Raw genomic sequence first — 20,799 nt, 5'->3', positions numbered from 1 at the left:
CTATGTGTCATACTTACCCATTAAGCAATCTCTCTCTACCATATAAATTTTCTCAATTATCCATGATAATATTGGGTAAAATCCATGTGCTGGACAAGTGTTGGATGGTGTAAAATTACAATTTTGCCCCTGGGGTGGCAAAATGACTATTTTACCCTTATGCTCAGAAAAATGCCGAAATTAAAATTTTCACTTCTCAAACTCAAATTATACTCCAAATGATCAATCTTAGTCAAAAATATTATCCAACACTCACATCTTAACCTCGGATAGCAAAATGACCAATTTGCTCTTAGGTCATGAAAATTCCAATTTAACTCCAAATCGGTCCTCTAACTCCGAATCACCATTTTAAGTCATTTTGGGGTTTTAAAATTTTCAATTTCATCTTAAAATCTTTATTTGGACTAGTTCGAGGCTTAATTCAACTTAATTGTACCATTTGGTACAATATCGTCCTTTAACGATTTTTGAGGTACCCAAGTAAGTAAACATGCATTCTTATGTAAGAATGGCATAATAAACATATTGTAGAGCTGAGCTTAACACCTCGTGTTTGGTTTTTGTATAGGAGGTGCAGGCATCCTTGGTGCTGCGGCATTGGAGTCCTTGAGGTCGCGGTGTTGGCCCTTTCAAGTTGCCTTGTGTAGAATAGTAGCTATCTAGCTACTTCTAACATGATGTTTACCATGATCTGATAAGAACTGGGCAAAGTGATAAATATAAAAGTTGTAGCCCTTCCTCTTAGCTTTCCAAAGGTTCAAGAATCACATCGATCAGACTCCTTTACCATGAGTTATGCTTGAGATACCACAAAATGTTCAGTGAAAGTCTACACCTCACCATCCTTGCATGGTTCATCATCCCTTAAGCTTTATACACTTGAGAACCTTCAAAAATAAAGAATTGAATTAGTGATGGAAAATTAGGACTTCTAACATGAAATTGAACTAATTTACTTGAATAAAAATAATTTAACATGTTTTGGACTTATTAACAAAAAAACATAAAAATTATCTAAAACCAACATAATAACACAAGGACTTAGCTAATTTCATGCCCAAAAAATGTGCAAGATAACTCTATATAATAAAGATATCACACCCCTAAACTTAATATTTTGCTAGTCCTCGAGTAAAACTTAAAATAAAAGAAAATATCTTCAACACATAAAGCATCTCACTAGAAGTAGGTTGCACTAAGTCCATGATCACCTTTAAATTCCTCATAAGTTATCTCATTTCCTCAACTGAAAGCAAGACATAAATATTATTCAAGTTCTCATTTCAGCTCAAAATGCAAGCTCATTCATGGATGAATTCCCATGTGTGTGTGAAGTTTCTTGCAATGAACATCATGCCATCTTGATAAATTTATGCTTATGAAAAATTCAAATTTGTTTAGAGTTTCGTATGTTTACTTTTCATCTCTTTCTTCACTAATGTATACTAACACTTAATCAAGGATCCTTAAGACTTTATTCAACTTGTAATGTATAATTAGGGTCAAGGTAGGATATGGGATAATATGTGGCTCAAATCACCCTAAGCACATAGTCATTCTAGGACCTATTTAAAGCTTTATTTTCGTTCACCAATTACACCCTTTTTCATTAAAATTTTCTTTTGTTGAACACTTTACTTTTTTCTATTTTTTTTTTCTTTTTCTCAATATCACACCCCCAAACTTTTTTTTTATTGGGTAGTGAGATGAATACAATCACGCTTTTGAGCTTTGAATCACTTTTCATCTTTACTACCTTTTCACTCTCTAACTTAATACACTTCCTAAATTGACTTATGCATTTAAGAGTAAGTGATGCAAAAAATTAGAATTTTTTATGTAAAGGTCTAGGCTAATAATTAAGTGTTTAAATAAGGAAAAGGTTACATTAGGCTCAATGGGGTATTCTAAGGATAAATATATAGCAAGGTGGCTTGAAAGACTCAATCGATCCAAAGATAGCCTAAATGTACACAATAATTCAAAGCAAGAAATATAGTGCTCAAATTATCGAAAATCTCATCCTACAATGATGCTCAACATAAGAGTTCAACATATACTCCAATAATATTCACATTTACTAAGAGCAAAAAAAATACAACTAACTAATTTTTATCATTGGATAAGTGGATCATAGAAAGTGGGGCAACTAACTATAGTTCACAATTTTAAAATGTGAAAAAAATTAAATGGTGAACAACTTAATTAAACTTAAAGCCTAAAAAGAAGAAAACAAAGCTTAAAAACTAAAAAGTTCCCCCACCCCCAAAACTTAGAATTATCATTGTCCTCAATGTTAAAAAGCAAAGAAGAAAAGTCAAGGATACTCCTTTAAGTAGTGGAGACACTCTAATATTCCTCTTCATCCTCATTATATCCAAATTGTTGAAGGATCCATTAAAGTGACAAAAATCTAAATAAGAAAAAGAACAAAAACAAATTAATGGGAAAATCTGAACAAAACATAACTTTAAGTAAAAAGAGTAAGAGATTCAAATACTTGAGTCGCCTCCAAAGAAATGCTTCTTTATAGTCACTAACTTGACTATGGCACCCTTTTTTACACTTCTTCATCCATAGAATAAGGCTTGAGGCTTAGTCCATTAACCATGAATGCTTTAGTATCCTTACTATCAATCTCTATTATACCACAAGGATAAACCTTTACCACATTGAAAGAACCCAACCATCTTGCCTTGAGATTCCATAGAAAAAGCTTGAAGCGTGAATTAGAGAGTAACACTTACTGTCTAACCTCAAAATCAAGACAACTAAGAGGTGATGGAAGATGTTCCTCATGCGACTGCTTGGTTTTGATATTTGGGGGTGGTGACTTTAACTCAAAGGTTGATGCTTACTTATTAGTAGGTGGAGAAATAAGCTTACCCTTACCCTCATCAATTAAATCCACTCTATAACAACTATTTATAAAGGCAAGATGCTTAATTATATTGAAAATATTAAACTCGACTACATCTTCTCCAACTTTAAAAGTTATCTTGTCATCCTTCACATCAATGATTACGCCACTAATAGCCAAGAATGGTCATTCCAAGATTAGAGGAATTTTCACATCTTCTTTCATCTCAAGCATAATGAAGTCCACCAGAATGTAGAGATACTCAACTTTAACCAACACATCGTTTATAATCCTAAAAGGGTACTTGATTAATCTGTCTACTAACTGCAAGGTAACTATAATAGGCTGAATCTCCTTGAATCCAAGTTTCCTGGTAACAAACATAGGTGTTATTGAAATACTAGCACCCAAATCACACAAAGCTTTAGAACTTATAAAACTACTAATAGTGTAAGGAATAGAAAAACTCTCTGGATCCTTAAGCTTTAGTGGAAGCTTATTTTGGATTGTAACACTGCACTCCTCAATAAGTGAAATTGTTTCAAAGTTTTCTAGTTTCCTTTTCTCTGTCAATATGTCTTTTGGAAACTTCACATAAGAAAGCATTTGCTTTAAAGCTTATGCAAAAGGTATGTTGATGTGAAATTTCTTAAACACCTTTAAAAATTTTTGAAATTGATTGTCCAACATTTGTTTCTAAAAATGCTGAGGAAATGGTGGAGGAGGTGGTGTTGCCTTAGCATTATTCACTTGAACTTGCTTGTTGGAATTGTCAACCACTGTCTCATTTTTCACTAACTTTTCTTGTTGCCCAGCTTGCTTACTACTACTTACCTTTTTTTGGCTCTTAAGGGTGATTGCATTGCAATATTCCTTACCTTCCCTCCTAGAATTAGCTTCCATGTCACTAAGTAAGGTCCCTTGAGGCCTATTGTTGATTGTGCTAGCAAGTTGTCCAACTTAAGTCTCAAGATTTCTAAGTGAAGATGCTTGACTATGAATGAGAGCATCTATCTTAGCCATATATTGCATGAGCAATTCTTCCATAGATGACTTCTTTTCTTACATTGGATGTCTAGCTTGTTATGAAAATTCTAGCGAAAAATTATGTCTCCAAGCTGATGAAGACCTCTTATTGTTGCTTTAAGAGAATTTTAGGTGATTCCTCCACCCTAGATTGTATATGTTGGAGTATGGATTATTGTGTTGCATGTTGCCCACAAATTGAACTGATTCTGTACTACTTGGACGCTGATCACTCACATGCCCATTTCCACAATAATCCTAAGAAATAAATAGACTATGAACTGAATGAACACCAAAAGAATCAAATTTCTTAGTAAAGGCAGCTACCTGTGCTGTTAATGCAGTGATAGCATCTACCTCGTGAACTCTAACTACCCTTTTATGTATTAATCTCTCATATGACCACTAATAGTAGTTCAGTATCATTTCCTCCAATAGGTCATACGCTTCATCAATGGATTTGCCATAAGAGCTCTGCCAACAATGGCATCAATAGTAGTCTGAACTTGACCACTCAGCCCATTATAGAATGTCTGAACTTTGAGCCACTTTGGAATACCATGATAAGGGCAACACCTAAGTAAGTCCTTGTATCTTTCCCAGGCCTCGTACAGCGACTCCGAATCAAGCTATGTGAATGATGTAATATCATTTCTCATTTTCGTTATCTTGGCTGAAGAGAAGAACTTGGCTAAAAACTTCTAAGCAAGGTCATCCCAAGTCGTAGTGGAGCACATAGGAAGTGAATTTAACCATATCTTCACTTTGTCTCACAATGAGAAAAGGAAAAGTTTTAGTATGATGAAATCATCGGTCACTCTATTATGCTTAAAAGTATCGCAGATCTCTAGAATATTAAAAATAGGCATTTGGATTGTCATTTGATAAACCCCTAAATAAGACTGAAGTATGGATCATTTGGATGATGGCCGACTTGATTTCAAAATTGTTTGCTTGAATAATCAGCCTTCTGATGCTTGAATGAAGCCCTTGTACTGATAGAACAACATAATCTTTTAACAACCAATTTTCTTCCATTACTCACTCTTAAACATGATGTCTTCTTTGTTGTTCGGCCATTGTATCAATATGAGTAAAATTTTGTAGATTTTCCTTGCGACATCTTCTAAATGTCCTCTCAATCTTTGGATCACAAGAAATAATCTCTAAGCTTTTTCTCATACATTTACCAAAAACACTTGAAAAATAATAAAAGAAAAACTTGAATTAAGACTAATTTGTTCGATATTAACATTAGCAAAAATAAAGAATGCAATTCACCAGCAACAACGCCAAAAACTTGTTGCCTATTTAGTACACGTAAGTATACGTGTAAAACCTGACCCTATAAACACATGTCATGACATACATGCACTGAGTAGCATGTTATTTGCTAGGAAAGCACCTAAGAATAGACGAAACCCGGTATCGTACCTAATGGTACATTTGAGTTGATTTAACCTTGAACTAGTTCAAATAGGAATCGTATGATGAAATTTAATATTTTATAATCAAGGAATGACTAAAAATGATTGTTCGGAGTTCAAGGGTTCATTAGGGGTAAAATTGAAAATTTTGATGTTCAGGGGTAAAAATCGTCATTTGCCACCTAAGATAATAATTTGATCGTGGAGTGAAATTTTTTACCAAGATTAACTATTTGGAGTATAATTTAATGATAAGAAGTGAAAAAGTTTAATTTTGGTGATTTTTAGAGTGTAGGGGTAAAATCGTAATTTTGTCACTCGCGAACAAAATTTGAGATTTTGAGAGAATTTATATTAAATTTGACAAATTGGAGAATGGTATAAGTATAAGGGATGAAAATTTTTCTATGGGCAATTTTTCAATTTTTTGGGTAAAAATGTAATTTTTCACTTTTACGGGGTAAAAGTGTAAATTTCAAAAATTACTCCACCGAGACTTTTGATAAGTCTGAGAATTTTATCTAAGCTATGGATATGTGGAACAAGTGTATGGTGAAAGTTTGGAAACAAATGGATGAAATTTTAAAAATGGGTCAATGGAAAAGTGACATGTGGCATTGTTTTAATGATATAATATTATTTTAATGAAAAATCAGCCCATTTAAACCCCATTTTAAGTGCTGGCCGGCCATAAGGGAGAACAAGAGAGAAACTAGAGAGGAAATGAAGAAAAAAAGAAAAACCAAAGAGAAACAAGAAAATTCAAAGGGGAATTCACGTTGTTCGCCCGTTTACACGTCTAACGGTAAGATTTTTCGCCTTTAGCTTGATTTCTACCTTTCTTATGCCTTTATTTCCATTTAGCATGCTTGAGGAGAGGGATCAAAAAGTGATATCAAGGGCTGGATGAAATTCTAGGGGAGAGAAATTAAAATTTTTAGGTTTTGATTTTTAGTTAAATTGATAGTTTTAGTTAGTTATATGTGTTTAGAAATTAAATTGGGCAAGAAAACATTAAATTTTTACAATACCCACCCTTGGTTGAATATGCATTGATGTACAATGATGATGATCTGATTTTTATTCTAAGAGAAATGAAGAGAAAATGATGAAAAATGGTTAAATGTGATAAAAAAACAAAGTAGAAAATTTACCGAGTTAATGTCCCATTTTTGGCCGAATTTTCCAAGGAAGAGAGTGAGCTGATTTTGGTGATTTTAGAGAAATATTGGCTGATAATTAATGGTTAGAAATTTTGGAGAGAGAATGGGACAATTTAAAGCTAAAATGAAGCGCGTTACTAATTTATCGGGTAAAGTGTCAAAAATCGGTTAATACCGCGTTTAAGCCATTTTTGGCTATTGCATTTCACACCATGCATTAGTTTAGGATTTAACTCAAATATATAGTGATTTAGCATTAATGTGATGAATTGAGTAAATTTTTGCAATGTGTCTAGGAGGAGAGCCTTCCGATAAAGGCAAGGAAATCGTACCCGACGAGTAGTTATCGAGGTACCTAGAAAGCTTTTAGTTTGTACAAACGGTGAGTAAACTTATTATTATTGTAAATTATCTAGAGTTTATTTTAAATGCTCTTTATGTATTTTATGAAACGAAAATGAGATTAAAACGAGATTTTTTATGTTTTAGAAATAAATGTGACAAATAAAAATATATTGTGTTGATTATGAAATTGAGTAATTGGAGGCTACCAATGGTCTTGAAAAATATATTTTCTTTTGAATGGCTTATGATAAATGAGTATATGTGGCTATAGTTTATAATTGCATTGGGAATAGAATGTAAGATGTCTTTTACTATGCAAGCTGGATAAATAAATAAAAGTCACATTATACTGTTAAAATTTTATTAAAATTGGTGGGTTTAGTCACTGTAGTGACAGATTTTTGTGGACTGCCTATTAGAGGGGCACGGTAAACCCGGTTATATAGTTACTCCGGTTGTAGAGACAAGGAGGGTAACTCTTGGAATAGTGTTAGAGTTCACTTCACGTCGAACCCCCACGTGAATGTGTAACTCGGCCAACGCCAAGGAACGGCTTGTTTTCAAAACTAGAATGTGTTTAACATATAAATATCTTAACAACCTTGGCGGACTCGGTTAGATGCCTCGGCCAAGGTATCCCCGAGGACTAGATTTTGGCTTGAGCCATGTTTTTAATAAAGGTTATAAGCCTTGACAACTGTTTTGGTAAATTACAAATGTTTTATGGTTTAAGAAAGAAATTGAAAACCTTATGAAATGGTTTGTGATTTGTTGTTTAAACTTGCCTCCATTTTACTCGCCTTTAGATATTTATGATAATGTCTATTTACTCATTGGGATTGCAAAATTTCACCCACCTCCTTTTCAAACATTTCAGGTTTGTGGTAGCTTGTAGATATCCTATTTTGTCGAAGATTCCAGTTGACATCTCTACCACACAGACAGTAGGTTTCTAGCACCAACACTGGGTGTATTTTGGGCCACTTGTCATTGTAACCATTATTGTACATTATAACTTTGTAAATTTTTGTATGTGTGAATTTATTTTACTTACACGTTACAAAAGATTTCTTACACGTGTTTCTATAAATATTGTTTTATATAAAAAATACTATATTTTAATCAATATTTTGAATAGTGATATTTATCTATAAATCCTTTTAAAATATTTTTGTCTTTTGATTTACTTGAGCAGAAAACTACTGAAAATTGTTTAAAATGGAATGTTTAACAACAATTGCTCACAGGAAAGGAAAAAAACTGATATGTAAGCCTTGCGGTGTTCCAATTGGCATTTCGGGTAATGAGTGTCAATCGGGATGTCGCGGCGGTTGTCATGGGCCCGAAAGAGGTTTCGGGTCGTGACAATACGTATCGAACAAGTAATATAGAAGTAAGTTGAGTACCATATCCCATAGGGATTGCTCCTAAATTCTAGCCAAATCCTAAAATTATTCCAAATTAATCTTATCGAAGTGAACAAAATTTTTAGAAATTAATTAATAACAAAGTTAAATTAAATATACTAAGCTAAGGAGCGGATGACAAAATTTGATAAAAAAATATTTGATTAAATGCCTAGGACTGTGGAATCCCTTAACATTTTAGTTAAAACTAATCTCTCTCATTTTATTTAAATCATTGGGTTGAATTGTTAGCCTAGAAACCACAAATAACTACAAGTCATTGTCGAAGTGCTTATAGAAATACCTACTCTAATTAATCACAATATGTCTATGTGAATTAATTAAAGGAAGGTTCATAACATTTATGTTCTATTTTTTACTACACATGGAACTTAGGTATATTTCTATACTTAATGCTAATCAATTAACCTAATGTCTAGGCTATATGAACACAAGTTATTCAAACCCTTAGTCTATTCTAAATTCCCTTTGTCAAGTTGCATTTAGAAATCCATATCAATCCATCATGTTGATTAAGCAAATGGAAGCAATAATCATTGATTTGAAATAAGCAATTTCATGCCCAATAATATTAAGCAAATGAAAGATAAGATCCAAGTTACATGCTAAGATCAACCATAATCCCAGAAAAAACTATTTAGCTCATAATTTCTATAGCAAACAACATATTTTTAAGAAAATAATTCATATCTATAGCAAAAGAAAGAGAGAGAAAACAAAACTAAAGTGACAAACAATTCTCTATCAATTTTGATCTTTAACCTTCTTGTTTTCTTCTCGTTTTTCCCTATGTAGAGTGTTCTCTTTTTTCTCTGAAAAAAGTGTCACTCTCCTCCTCTTTTTCTCTATTGAAAAGTCCTATTTATACTCCTTTCAAAAGCCCTAAAAACAAAAGTTCAATCATATGTAGAATCCAAAAAATCTCGTGCCCGTGTAAGCTCCGCTTGTGGCCATGAAGCAGAGATGTGATGCCCTCCTATTTGGTTTTTATATGGGAGGTGCAAGCATCCTTGAAGTCCTTAAGGCCATGGCATTAGCCCCTTCAAGCTGCCTTATGCAGAACAACAGTCGTCCAACTATTTTCAATATGATTTTTACCATGATCTGACTAGAATTGGGCAAAATGATAACTATAAAAGTTATAGCCCTTTTCACTTAGCTTTCCAGTAGTTTAAGAATTATATCAATTGGATTTCTATAGCACAAGCTATGCTTGAGATACCACAATATATTTAGTGAAAATCTGCACCTAGCAATCCTTGCATGGTTCATCATCCATTAAACTTTATACACTTAAGAACCTTCAAAAATAAAGAACTGAATCAATGATGGCAAACTAGGACTTTTAACATGAAATTGAACTAATTTACTTAAATTAAAAGAATTCAACATGCTATGGATTTATTAAAGAAAAACATCAAAACTACCTAAAACCAACTTAATAACACAATGACTCTATATAATAAAGTTATATATAATAGAGTTACCAAGTTCCATCCACCTTTATTTTCTTTTTGAAAATCCATTTACAACCTATTGGTTTGGAATTTAGTAGAAGATCAACCAAAATCCAAATGTTAGTTCTCATTGTTGACTCCATCTCATCATTGATTACTTCTTTCCGAAATGCAAAATCTTGAGACTTCATTGCCTTGTCATATGTAATAGCATCCAATTCTCAAAAACAATAAGGAATTTTATAGTTTGGATTTTCACTTGACCTTTCCACAAGGAGCATATAGAAATTTGGACAAAGTCATTGGCCTTTCTAACCTTTTTACTTTTCCTTACTTTTGGACAAGATTCATCATTATTTTCATTTTTTTTTCGAATGGAATACCATTTGATTGAATTGGTTGTAATGACTGTAGTTCTCTTGAAATATATTTGAATTTATTTTAATCAAAAATTGCATCTCTTGATTCAAAAACACTGTTGATCAAATTTGAATCATTTGGTTCAATTACCATGAACCTATATACTTTACTATATTGCACAATATCCTATGAATATGCATTCTATTTCTCTTTCCTTTTGGCTCCAGAACTTTAACTACTACTCTACATCTCTAAACTTTCAAATAACTAAGGTTTGGTTTTATTTTTGTCCACTGCTTCTCTTAGTTTCAATTTTAGGAACTTTATTTAATATGTAATAAGCTATTAATAAAAGCTTTAACCAAAAAACATTGTCCAAGACCTAAATATGATAACATTGCATTTATCATTTTAGTCAAGACCCTATTTTTCTTTTCTAACACACCATTATGTTATGGTGTGTAAGCTATTGAAATTTCATGGACTATCTTAATGGAGGTAAAATAGCTTGGATTATAATATTCTCTACCTCTATATGATCTTTAAACACTTGATAAAAGATTCACAATGTAATTCAACTTTTGATTTGTAAATCTTAAATTTATCAAGCACTTCATCTTTAAATGCAATAAATATACATAATAATATCTAGAGAAATCATCAATGAATGTGACAAAATATTTCTTTCTGGCCAATATTAGATTACTATACATATCACAAACATCACTATGTATTAGTTCAAGTAATTTTGTATTTCTTTTAACCTCAGCGAAAGGATTTATTGTTATTTTTGTTAGCATGCATGTATTGCATTTATCAATCTTTTGATTAAATTTTGAAATTAAGTTTAACTTATACATATCAATCAATCTTCTATAATTTAAATGGCTTAATCTATAATGCAATAAATAAGAAGATTCAACCATATAAACAAAAACAATAGTCTTATTACTACACTTGATCTTAGCCAAAAGGCCGAGAAAGGTATTAAAAAAAACAATAGTCTTATTATTATTAATTATTTCCCTCACACATGTAGCATTTTCCAACAAATATTGCTCCCTCGGATAAAATAAATTTGTCTACCTCAAATACAAGCTTGAAACCAAACTTATTCAATAAACTTTCAGAAACTAAATTTTTCCTAACTTTTGGAATATAATATACATCTTTCAAAGTTAAAGTTTTTCAAAAATGAACTCAAGTTCAATATTATGACTTACAAATCATATTCAAAAGTTAAAGGTTTTGGCCTGTTCTATAGTTGCCGCAACATTTGTATTTCAGAAAAAAAAAAAAAACTAACAATGTGTTACACGTATGGTCCAATATTAATGGTCATGAATGTCAAACGCCCTATTGAAGTTGAAGTTTCGTAGAATCTAACTCCAAAATTATAATCAATGATTTATTAACACCTACTATGGACGTCCCTTTTGTTTTATTCGTTTTTTATAGATATTCAAAATTATATTTTTTATGAACATTTAATACTCTATTTTTTTGTATTCTAAATTTATTTTTTCATATATTTTTAAATTTTTGGTATTAAAAAGCATAAATATCATTTCCATATTAAAAATTTTAATATGAAATACATTAAAATCAATGTTGCATCCGAACATTTGGCTCATTGGTTAGTATATGATCTTCAGCTTAAAGAGTAAGATTCGAATCCCCTTTACTCAATTAAATTTAAAATGATTATAAAATCAGAAAATAAACTTGTTTTTCTCTGTACTTGCCCTCATTTTTGGTGACTTAGATGTGTTTTATATTTTGTTTAAATATATATATATATATATATATAACTGAAAATAAAAAAAAGAATAATATTGGTTACTATAAAGCAAGTTTAGATATTTATCATAATCCAACGACCGGGGTCACAATTGAGCATTCATGGCTAAAATGAAAGCAGCTTGAAAGTAATTGACATGACACAATATTTTTTTAGATGTGTTTTATATCTTGTTTATATATATATATAAACAAAAAATAAAAGAAGAATAACATTGATTACTAAAGAGCAAGTTTAAATAATTATCATAATCCAACGATCGGGTCACAATTGAACATTTACGGCTGAAATGAAAGTAGCTTGAAAGCAATTGAAATGAAACAAATATTTTTTAAAAGAAAATAAAAACAATATATTTAGGTGAAAATAATACATGGGAATAAAATTCTCATAATCAAGGACAGAGGGAGAGGGGTGGCGATTGTCACCTCTAATTTTTAATTAATTTTTATATTACATATAGAAAATTAGATAGATATAGTTTTACTATCCATAATCAAATTAAATAAATTGTTTTAAAGTAATGGTAAGTCATTTAATTTATTGTTTAAAAGCTTGGTTCGACCTTTCTTAAATTCATTTTTTTTTTGTGAATTAATCAAATAAATTTTGTTTTTTCAAATAAATAACTATACTAAACCCTTTACGTTGCATAAATAATCTAAATAACTATACTAAACATTTAAACTCTCCAAACTAAATAATTATACTAAACCCTTAAACTCGCATAAATTTGAAATCCTTGACATTTAGTCTAAATCTTTTAACTTATTAAAATTCTTAACATCTAGTACAAATTGAAATCCCTAACATTTAACCTTTTGAACTCTATTTTTTTTTATAGCAACTACATAGTATGCATTTTCAATCATGAAAATATTGAAATCCCTAACATTTAGGAAAAGTTTGAAATCCCTTACATTTAGCCTAAATAGCTATACTAAACCCTTTAATTTATTGAAATCCTTAACATTTAGCACAAATTTGAATTCCCTAACATTTAGCATTTTAAACTCTCTCTTTTTGATGGAAACTATATAACAGGCATTTTCAATTTTGAAGATAATGAAATCCTTAACATTTAGCCTAAATAACTATTCTAAACTTTTTGACTCAAACAAATTTGAAATCCCTAACATTTAGCACAAATTTGAAATCCCTAACATTTTACATTTTGAAATCTCTTTTTAATCTAAATAGCTATACTAAACCATTTCATCTGTCCAAACTAAACAACTATACTAAACCTTTTAACTCGCATAAATTTGAAATCCATAACATTTAATCTAAATAGCTATACTAAATCCTTAAACTTATTGAAATCCCTAACATTTTGCACAAATTTAAAATTCTTAACATTTATGTAACACCCTTGATTTTTGGTACGAACTATGTAAGGTAAACCAAGCCAATTGATGAACTAAATTGAACCTTTGGCGTATATATTTATGAATTCAATAAATGCTTATGTCCATAGAGAGATGGTCAAGGAATATATGAGTATGTAAAAGCTAAAATAATGTTGTGCATATGCTTGGCACATGAATGATATAGTGCATATGTTCAGCACTAAATTGAATATGATATGTATGTAAATTATGTCATGATAATTGATATACTATGCAATATAAGGCACGAATGAGAAATTGGTGTATATGATGAACTTATGTGTTAATCCAAGTGAAATATGAATGATTGGAGATTGTAGGGAAGATTTGCAATGAGTTTAGGCCTCAAAAAAACCAATTTTTATGAATTTGAACCTCAAGAGTCAATCTTAGTGCTTAAAGGATTGATCTTGTGAAGCAGAAATTTAAAGGTAAATAATCTATGAAGAAAAATTTAGGGGTAAATAATAACACTAGCTTAGGATCAAGTACAAAACCCTTGTAGTCGATCTTAGGGCAGGAAATAGGATTTAGAGTAAACAATCTGGTCCAGGATCAAGTACCAAGCTCCCATAGTTGATCTTGAGGTGCCAGCTCAACAAGAATCGGGCTTAAAAGCCCTAAAACCGAATCTTTTTCATTTTCTTTCATTTTTCTTCATTCCTCCACCATTTTCTCTCAAATTTTACACCCTTCAAACCCATTCAAATCCAATAATCAATCTTGGGTACTAAGTGATAGAGATAAGTGATTTAATCTCCAAAAGTTAGTTATGTGATTTTTATTTTTTCTCTTTAAAGCTCAAAACCCTAACTTCTAAATTGATTTTTGAAGCACTTGGAGTTAATGGGAGTAAATGTGAAGCTTGGAAAACATCTCTAAAGATGAGAGTAAGCATTATTGTTGATTGATTCTCAGTTTAAATAGGTACTAACTCAAATTCAATCTTGGTCCAGCTTTAAAGAGAAATTGACCCCCTTAAGTTAACTAGATATTTAGGGTGAACAATAACATAATCCAACTCTTAAGGTATGGGTTTATCTCATTGTTAAAGGATTTGAGCTTATGTGTTGGATTATTAAATATTTGATTATTTTTAGAAAAGCTGGCATTTTTCGAAATTTGAGATTTAATGGGTTTGTAATGTTTTGATATGCTTAAAAGACAATTGGAGGTTAAGGATTTAAGCTTGACTAAGGAGCACCTCTAGAGTGTTGAGGTGAGTGGGAAACTTTTATGCATAGGAGCATAATGATTATGATGCATATATGTTTCAATGATGATAATTCATAATGTATGCTATGTATGAGTTATAAGCATATCTAGATGTAGAATTCCTAAACTAGAAAATATGTGAGAATGATGTGATATGCCTAGAAAGATTATGCCTAGGCTAATGATGTTGAAGTAAATATGAGTTAATGTAATGGAAACAATGACACTATGTTGAGTGTCTCTATGGTCGATACGTCTAGAAACGTTATGTCTAGACTAGTGAACGTTCTGAGAATTATGTGAATTGCCTAAAAGGATTGTCTTAGGCTAAATAATTAACATGCCCAATGATTATGTTCTTGAGATGAGAAATAAGGCATGATTATGAATGATTGAATATGTCATGATGACTAATATGATGAACTATAATTGTGTTGAGGAATATGTTCTGTTTGTAGATGATTCCAGATGATGATATGATGTGAGGTATGTATGTTCCATCCGTAGATGATTCCAGACAATGATATGATGTGGATTATGCATGTTCCATCTGTAGATGATTCCAGACGATGATCTGATGTGGATTATATATGTCCTGTCCGAAGATGATTTCGGACGATGATATGATGTGAGGTATGTATGTTCCATCCATGGATGATTCAAGATGATGATATGATGTGAGGTATGTATGTTCCGTTCGTGGAAGAATTTTGGGCAATGGATATTATGAGGTTGAGTGTGTCCATGTCCCTATGACTATGCATGTTCTATAGGCAGGGATGGTGGTTTTGTCCCACCTATGATTCCCGCCTATCGTGCGATAATGATTATGTTTGTGCCTCAGGGATAGTAGTAAATAAGGGCAATGGTTGAAAATTCCGCTTTTGATTCTCGCCTGTTGTGTACGATGCCATCCATGGAAAGATTACTCCAAATGATGATTGTGATGCCACCTATGGAGAATACATCGAGTGATACCGTCCATTGGGATTTTGCCTCAGACGAGGACTGTGATGCCATTCGTGGAGAGATTGCTCCGAACAATGATTATGATATTTCACTAGTTGCTTTGGCACTAGGCGTGATTTGTTTTTTCGCCAGTTAGCCATTGTGCGTGATTTGCTGGTGTCCAAGGAAGGATCACTCTATAATATGATATGATGACTACGTAGTGGCATGCCTTAGGTTTTGAAATGTGAAATATGTTATATGGTGTCATGATATGATGATTAATGCAAAGGCTTGATGTAAGAGCCATATGTAATTGATTTATGATTATGATATATACTGCATGTTTGAGGAGCTATGATTTAGCGTTGAGGTGATCGCTTTAAGGTATGTATGCAAAGCCATATATGTAGACGGTGATATGGTAGGTCGATTCATACGATAGATTAAACTGATAAGAGGCTGTGTTGATAATGATATTGATCGAGTAAGGTGACGATGATTATACCACCTTAGTACGTTAATAGGTGTATGCAAGCAGCGTAGTATGGCTATCATGATTATGACTAACCATGATTGACAGGTGATGTCTACCTTGCCCCCATTATATATTTGCATGAGATATATGATATGCATGCATTATTAGAGGATATGTGTAGCAACTATCCCTACACATTTACAACTATCTTATGCTTCCACTCACTAAGTACTAGTGTGACTCACCCATTTCAATTGTATTGTGCAGATAAATAGACAGGAAGGTTTGGTGGCTAGCGTTGTTTTTTATACAGTCACATGATTTTGACAACTAGTAGTTTTCCCATTAATGAACACTTCGCTGCATCACAGTCTGAGTCATGGTTTATGTACGTTTCCGCAATGTCAAATAAAGTATGTCAAAAAGGAAATATGACGACACAAAATTGCCTTATGTTATGTAATGGATGTTTAATGACTTAGTGAATTAACCAATGTATGGCTATGTATATGTTAGGGATGTGCAAACGGTTAGTTCGATTAGTTCGGTTTTGGATATCCAATAACCAAACTAACCGAACTCCTTTTTAAAATTAACCAAAACCAAACCGAACTATATAACTAACCGAATTAACCGAAATCGAACTAATTCAGTTAGTTCAGTTTGGTTTCCAAAAATCGAACTTAACAAATTTTTTATTTTTTTGTTTGTATATATTTATTTATGCTATATTTTTTAAAATAAATTAATATTAAAAAATATTAAAAATGACCCTAAAAAATCAAATTAAAAAAAATGAATACTCTTATAATTTATATGATATAAACAACAATAAATATTTTAGGTTTAGGATTTTTTTTCATGTAAAATCTCCATAATACCCTTATTTAAGTTCTATTAGTTTGGTTAGTTCGGTTAAAAAATTTTCTAGCCGAAACCGAATCAAAATAATTTACTAACCAAACTATCCTAACCGAACTAATCGAATCGAAAAAATCAAACTCATTTTTATTCGGTTCGATTGTTCGATTCGGTTTATATTTACTCGCCCCTAGTATATGTTATGTTTAAGTCTTGAACGTTATTACAAGCTGAAGGGCTAATGCTGGATACTAAAGGATTTAAGTTTAATGAAATAATGTTGGCTACGATGCCTTATATTACATGTGTTTATCAGGACTTAACTATGAAGGGTTCCTCGAGTCTCACGGGCTTGCCTGCCAAGCTTGTGCGTGCCTGTCACGGAGCATTGAATTTGGGTCATGACAATTTAGCATTTTGAACTCTCTTTTCTCGATAGCAACTACATAATGTGCATTTTCAGTCATGAAAATATTGAAATCCCTAACATTTGAACTAAATAAATGTAGCAACCCTTTAACTTATTGTTAACATTTAGCATAAATTTGAAATCCCTAACATTTAGCCTAATAACTATACTATACCTTTTAACTTGCACAAATTTGAAATCTCTAACATTTAGCACAAATTTGAAATCCCTAACATTTAGCATTTTGAACTCTCTTTTTTCGATGGCAACTACATAGCATGCACTTTCAGTCATGAAAATATTGAAATCCCTAACATTTAGTCTAAATAACTATACTAAATTTTTTAATTCATACAGATTTGAAATCCCTAACATTTAGTATTTTGAATTTTTTTTTTCGATAGCAACTACATGCATTTTCAACCATGAAAATTGTAAAGACGAGGTTGGATAATAAGATAGAGGATGATTTTCTTGGTAGTACACTTACACTTTACATTGAGAAAAAGATTACCAAAATCATTGGCACGAATTTAGTCATTCATGAATTTGAAAGCATAAAATCATGTCGAGCATCACCTAATGTGAAAACTAATGTTAATTTTTTTTCTACTTTATGTCTATTTATATTGGTGAATTTAAAAACTTATTTTTAAATTGTTAATAAATTTTTATATTATAATTTTATTTTATTTCAAAAATGATTAATATTTTATTTCGAATCGAATGATTCATGAATTGCCATTTAACCATCTTTCATACAATGTCACGACCCGATACTCCCTTCGAGCCCATGACAACCGTCGCGATGTCTCGATAGACATTCATTACTTGGAATGTCAACTGAAACCTCGCAAGGCTCTTGCATCAATTTTACGTCTCCCCTATGAGCAACAGTTACTAAATATCATGTTTTAAGGGAATATAAACTATTTTTAAATAAAAAACAAACAAAAATAATTTCTACCACGCAAGGGTATTTTGGTCATTTTACCCAAAATTTTCGAACCCTGGTAAAAATATGATATACGAGTAATAAACATCCATTTCATGTCTAAAAATAAGTTTCGTTGTCTAATTCATCAATTTAAAGTGAAATTATAGCTATTCAAATTAAATAAAAATATTAAATAAAATATTCCATTTTCTTATAAAACAATATTTATAAAACTCTACGTAAATAATTTTTGTAGCATAAAAGCAAAATAAAATCATACATACAGTGGCACAGATAACCAAAGTATGTAATTTAATTTACAATGACATGTGGGCCCCCGAATGACCAAAGGTAACAAAGGCTGTGGACCTTTAATTTCTAAGGAGTGGAGTCCAATAATAACCCTCGACGTAATCAGCTATTTACGGACTGTCTTGATCCTAGAATAAATGGAAAGGAGGGTGGTGAGTTTATATAAACTCAGTGAGTAAACAAACATCATCTAAAATATCTAAAATCGAGTAAATGGAGACAACTTAAAATAGTTCATCGTACTATGATTCATAACGTTTCAAACTCATTTCAACTAAATAAAACAATTTTATTTCACTCAAATAATCAACATGGCTTATGAATTTCTTAAAAATTTGGCTCATGCCAAAACTCATTCTCGGGGATACCTTGGTCGGGGCATCCAACCGAGTCCGCCAAGGCTATTAAAGAAAAATTTGTATACGCATAAAACACATTTTTACGTTTAAAAGCATAGTTGTTCCTTGGCGTTGGCTGAGTTCACCCTCACGTGGTGGTTTAGCGTGTAGTGAACTCTAAAGCTTTTCCTCATGAGATACCCTCTGCGCCTCTCGTACCGAGGTAAAATATAATCGGGTTTACAGTGCCTCTTTCTAATAAGCTGGTCCACGGAAACCCGCCACTACAGTAACTAATCAATATCCCACCAAATCAATAAAAGTTTGAACAGCATGACATGGCAATTATATTACTACCCAGTCTGTTAAGGCAAAACAAACAGTTCATACAATTTCCACACAATTTTCAATTCAACCATTCATGCCAATATCACCATAAGCCATTCAATTCAAACCATAAATTTACAACACAATCAAATAGTCTCCAATTACTCAATTTCTAAAATCATCATTCAATTTCAAAATGATTTATAAAACTCATTTCATTTAATCACATTTTACTTATAAAACATAAGGATTTACCATTTAAACTTATTTTTCTATAAAATCACAAAAACGAACAAAAACGAATAAAAACTACTTTAGATAATTAAGACAATAATAAGGTTACTCACAATATCGGGAGTCGAAGTACTCCTAGTCCGGGTCTTCGGGTATAATCTCCTTACCCTTATCGAAAGTTTCACCACCTAAACATAATGCACAACAAGCAATTTACTATATTTGCACTAAACCGTTATAAAACTAATTTAGGCTCTATATGAATGTATGAAATGGGATGCGAATTGTTCGGATTATTATCTAAATATAGTGTTCTACGTAGCTTCAATTATGTATCGAAATAAAATGGTATTGGCCTAATTCGATCTATACACCGGTTAATTGGCCAATACATCCAATTCAACTCCAATTAACTTGATTTCACTTCCAACACTCCAAGTCATCAATTACAAGTTAAATAATATGTAATATCACAAAAATCTATCATCAATATCTTCCTTGTAAAATTCGGCCATTGAAGGTTTAGTGTAGAACATGTAATTTTCATACTTAATTTTTACACTTTACATCATAAAACAACTAAAAACACCTAAATAGCATGAAATTCATCAAAGTCCATTATCCAATTTCTCTCTTAAAAATTTCAGCCAAGGAGTGTGGGTGAAGGGCATGAAATTTCTTGCTTGATTTTCATGCTAACATCACCAAACAACTAAAAACATTAAGATACATTGAAATCTAACCAAATAAATCATCAAATCTTCTCTCCCTAAAATCGGTCAGTCATGAATCTTTCATGAGATCTTGAATTTTAACCATGGTAATTGAAAAATAATGCATAGGAAAGGTAGATCACAATCTAGAATTAAGAAATTTTACCTTTACTTGCTTAATTCCTTGAAATCCAATGAATTTTCTCTTGATTTTCTTCTCTATGGTTTGTTCTATGCTTTTTCCCTTTTGTTCTTGCCTTGGCCGGCCAAGAGAAATGAGATGGGAGAGTTTTAGTTGTGTTTATAAAGGAAAATATAATAGTATTAAAGCTTGACACTTGTCACCATGTGATTGGTCCATACATAAAACTTAATAATTAAGCATTTCTTCTCCACCACATAAAATCCCTCAATTATCCAAAGTATAAAATGAATTTCATGGGTTTGACAAGTGTCAAGGTAGTGTAAAATTTCAAAAATTCTAATCACGTCCTTGCAGACAAGTAAAATGACCTTTTTGCCCTTATGTTCGAAAAATTGTCGAAATTAAAATTTTTCACTTCTCAAGCTCAAATTATGTTCCAAATAGTCAAACTTGATCAAAATTTCATCCACCATCCCAAATTTACCCTCGAGTGAAAAAATGACCATTTTACCCCTACGTTATGAAAATTCCAATTTAACTCCAAATCAATCCCTGAACTCCGAATCACCATATTAAGTCATTCTAAGATTCAATAACTCTCAATTGCATCTTAAAATTTTTATTT

At 31.6% G+C, this 20,799-nt stretch overlaps 1 protein-coding gene, 1 non-coding gene and 1 pseudogene across 2 annotated transcripts; 1 reads left to right on the top strand and 2 right to left on the bottom strand.

Annotated features, from left to right (window-relative positions):
- Positions 1-3,049: 3,049 nt before the first annotated feature.
- On the bottom strand, positions 3,050-3,766 carry LOC148764567 (uncharacterized). The gene is made up of 2 exons (XM_088806483.1): positions 3,698-3,766; positions 3,050-3,451 (listed from the first exon to the last, which is right to left on the bottom strand). Exons 1-2 carry the CDS (start codon positions 3,764-3,766, stop codon positions 3,050-3,052), a joined length of 471 nt encoding a protein of 156 aa, XP_088662609.1.
- A 678-nt stretch (positions 3,767-4,444) lies between these two features.
- On the top strand, positions 4,445-4,551 carry LOC148764566 (small nucleolar RNA R71). The gene has a single exon (XR_016024315.1). It is a non-coding gene; the product is annotated as a small nucleolar RNA R71 (small nucleolar RNA).
- Positions 4,552-10,980: 6,429 nt separating this feature from the next.
- LOC148764565 (U2 spliceosomal RNA) lies at positions 10,981-11,056 on the bottom strand (annotated as a pseudogene).
- Between the last annotated feature and the right edge of the window lie 9,743 nt (positions 11,057-20,799).

This window comes from Theobroma cacao, chromosome 1 (genome assembly GCF_053813885.1).
Source record: "Theobroma cacao isolate CCN51 chromosome 1, ASM5381388v1, whole genome shotgun sequence".
NCBI classification, from domain to species: Eukaryota; Viridiplantae; Streptophyta; class Magnoliopsida; order Malvales; family Malvaceae; genus Theobroma; species Theobroma cacao.
Note: the sequence above shows the minus strand (reverse complement) of the source record. Positions and strands in the feature narration are given on the sequence as shown.

Excerpts from the sequence above, each read along its gene's own strand:
- LOC148764567 (XM_088806483.1), bottom strand. The coding sequence starts at position 3,766 with ATGGAAGCTAATTCTAGGAGGGAAGGTAAGGAATATTGCAATGCAATC. Across the intron at positions 3,452-3,697 it reads CCCTTAAGAGCCAAAAAAAG|TTTCCAAAAGACATATTGAC; the intron begins GTAAGTAGTAGT and ends TCTTATGTGAAG.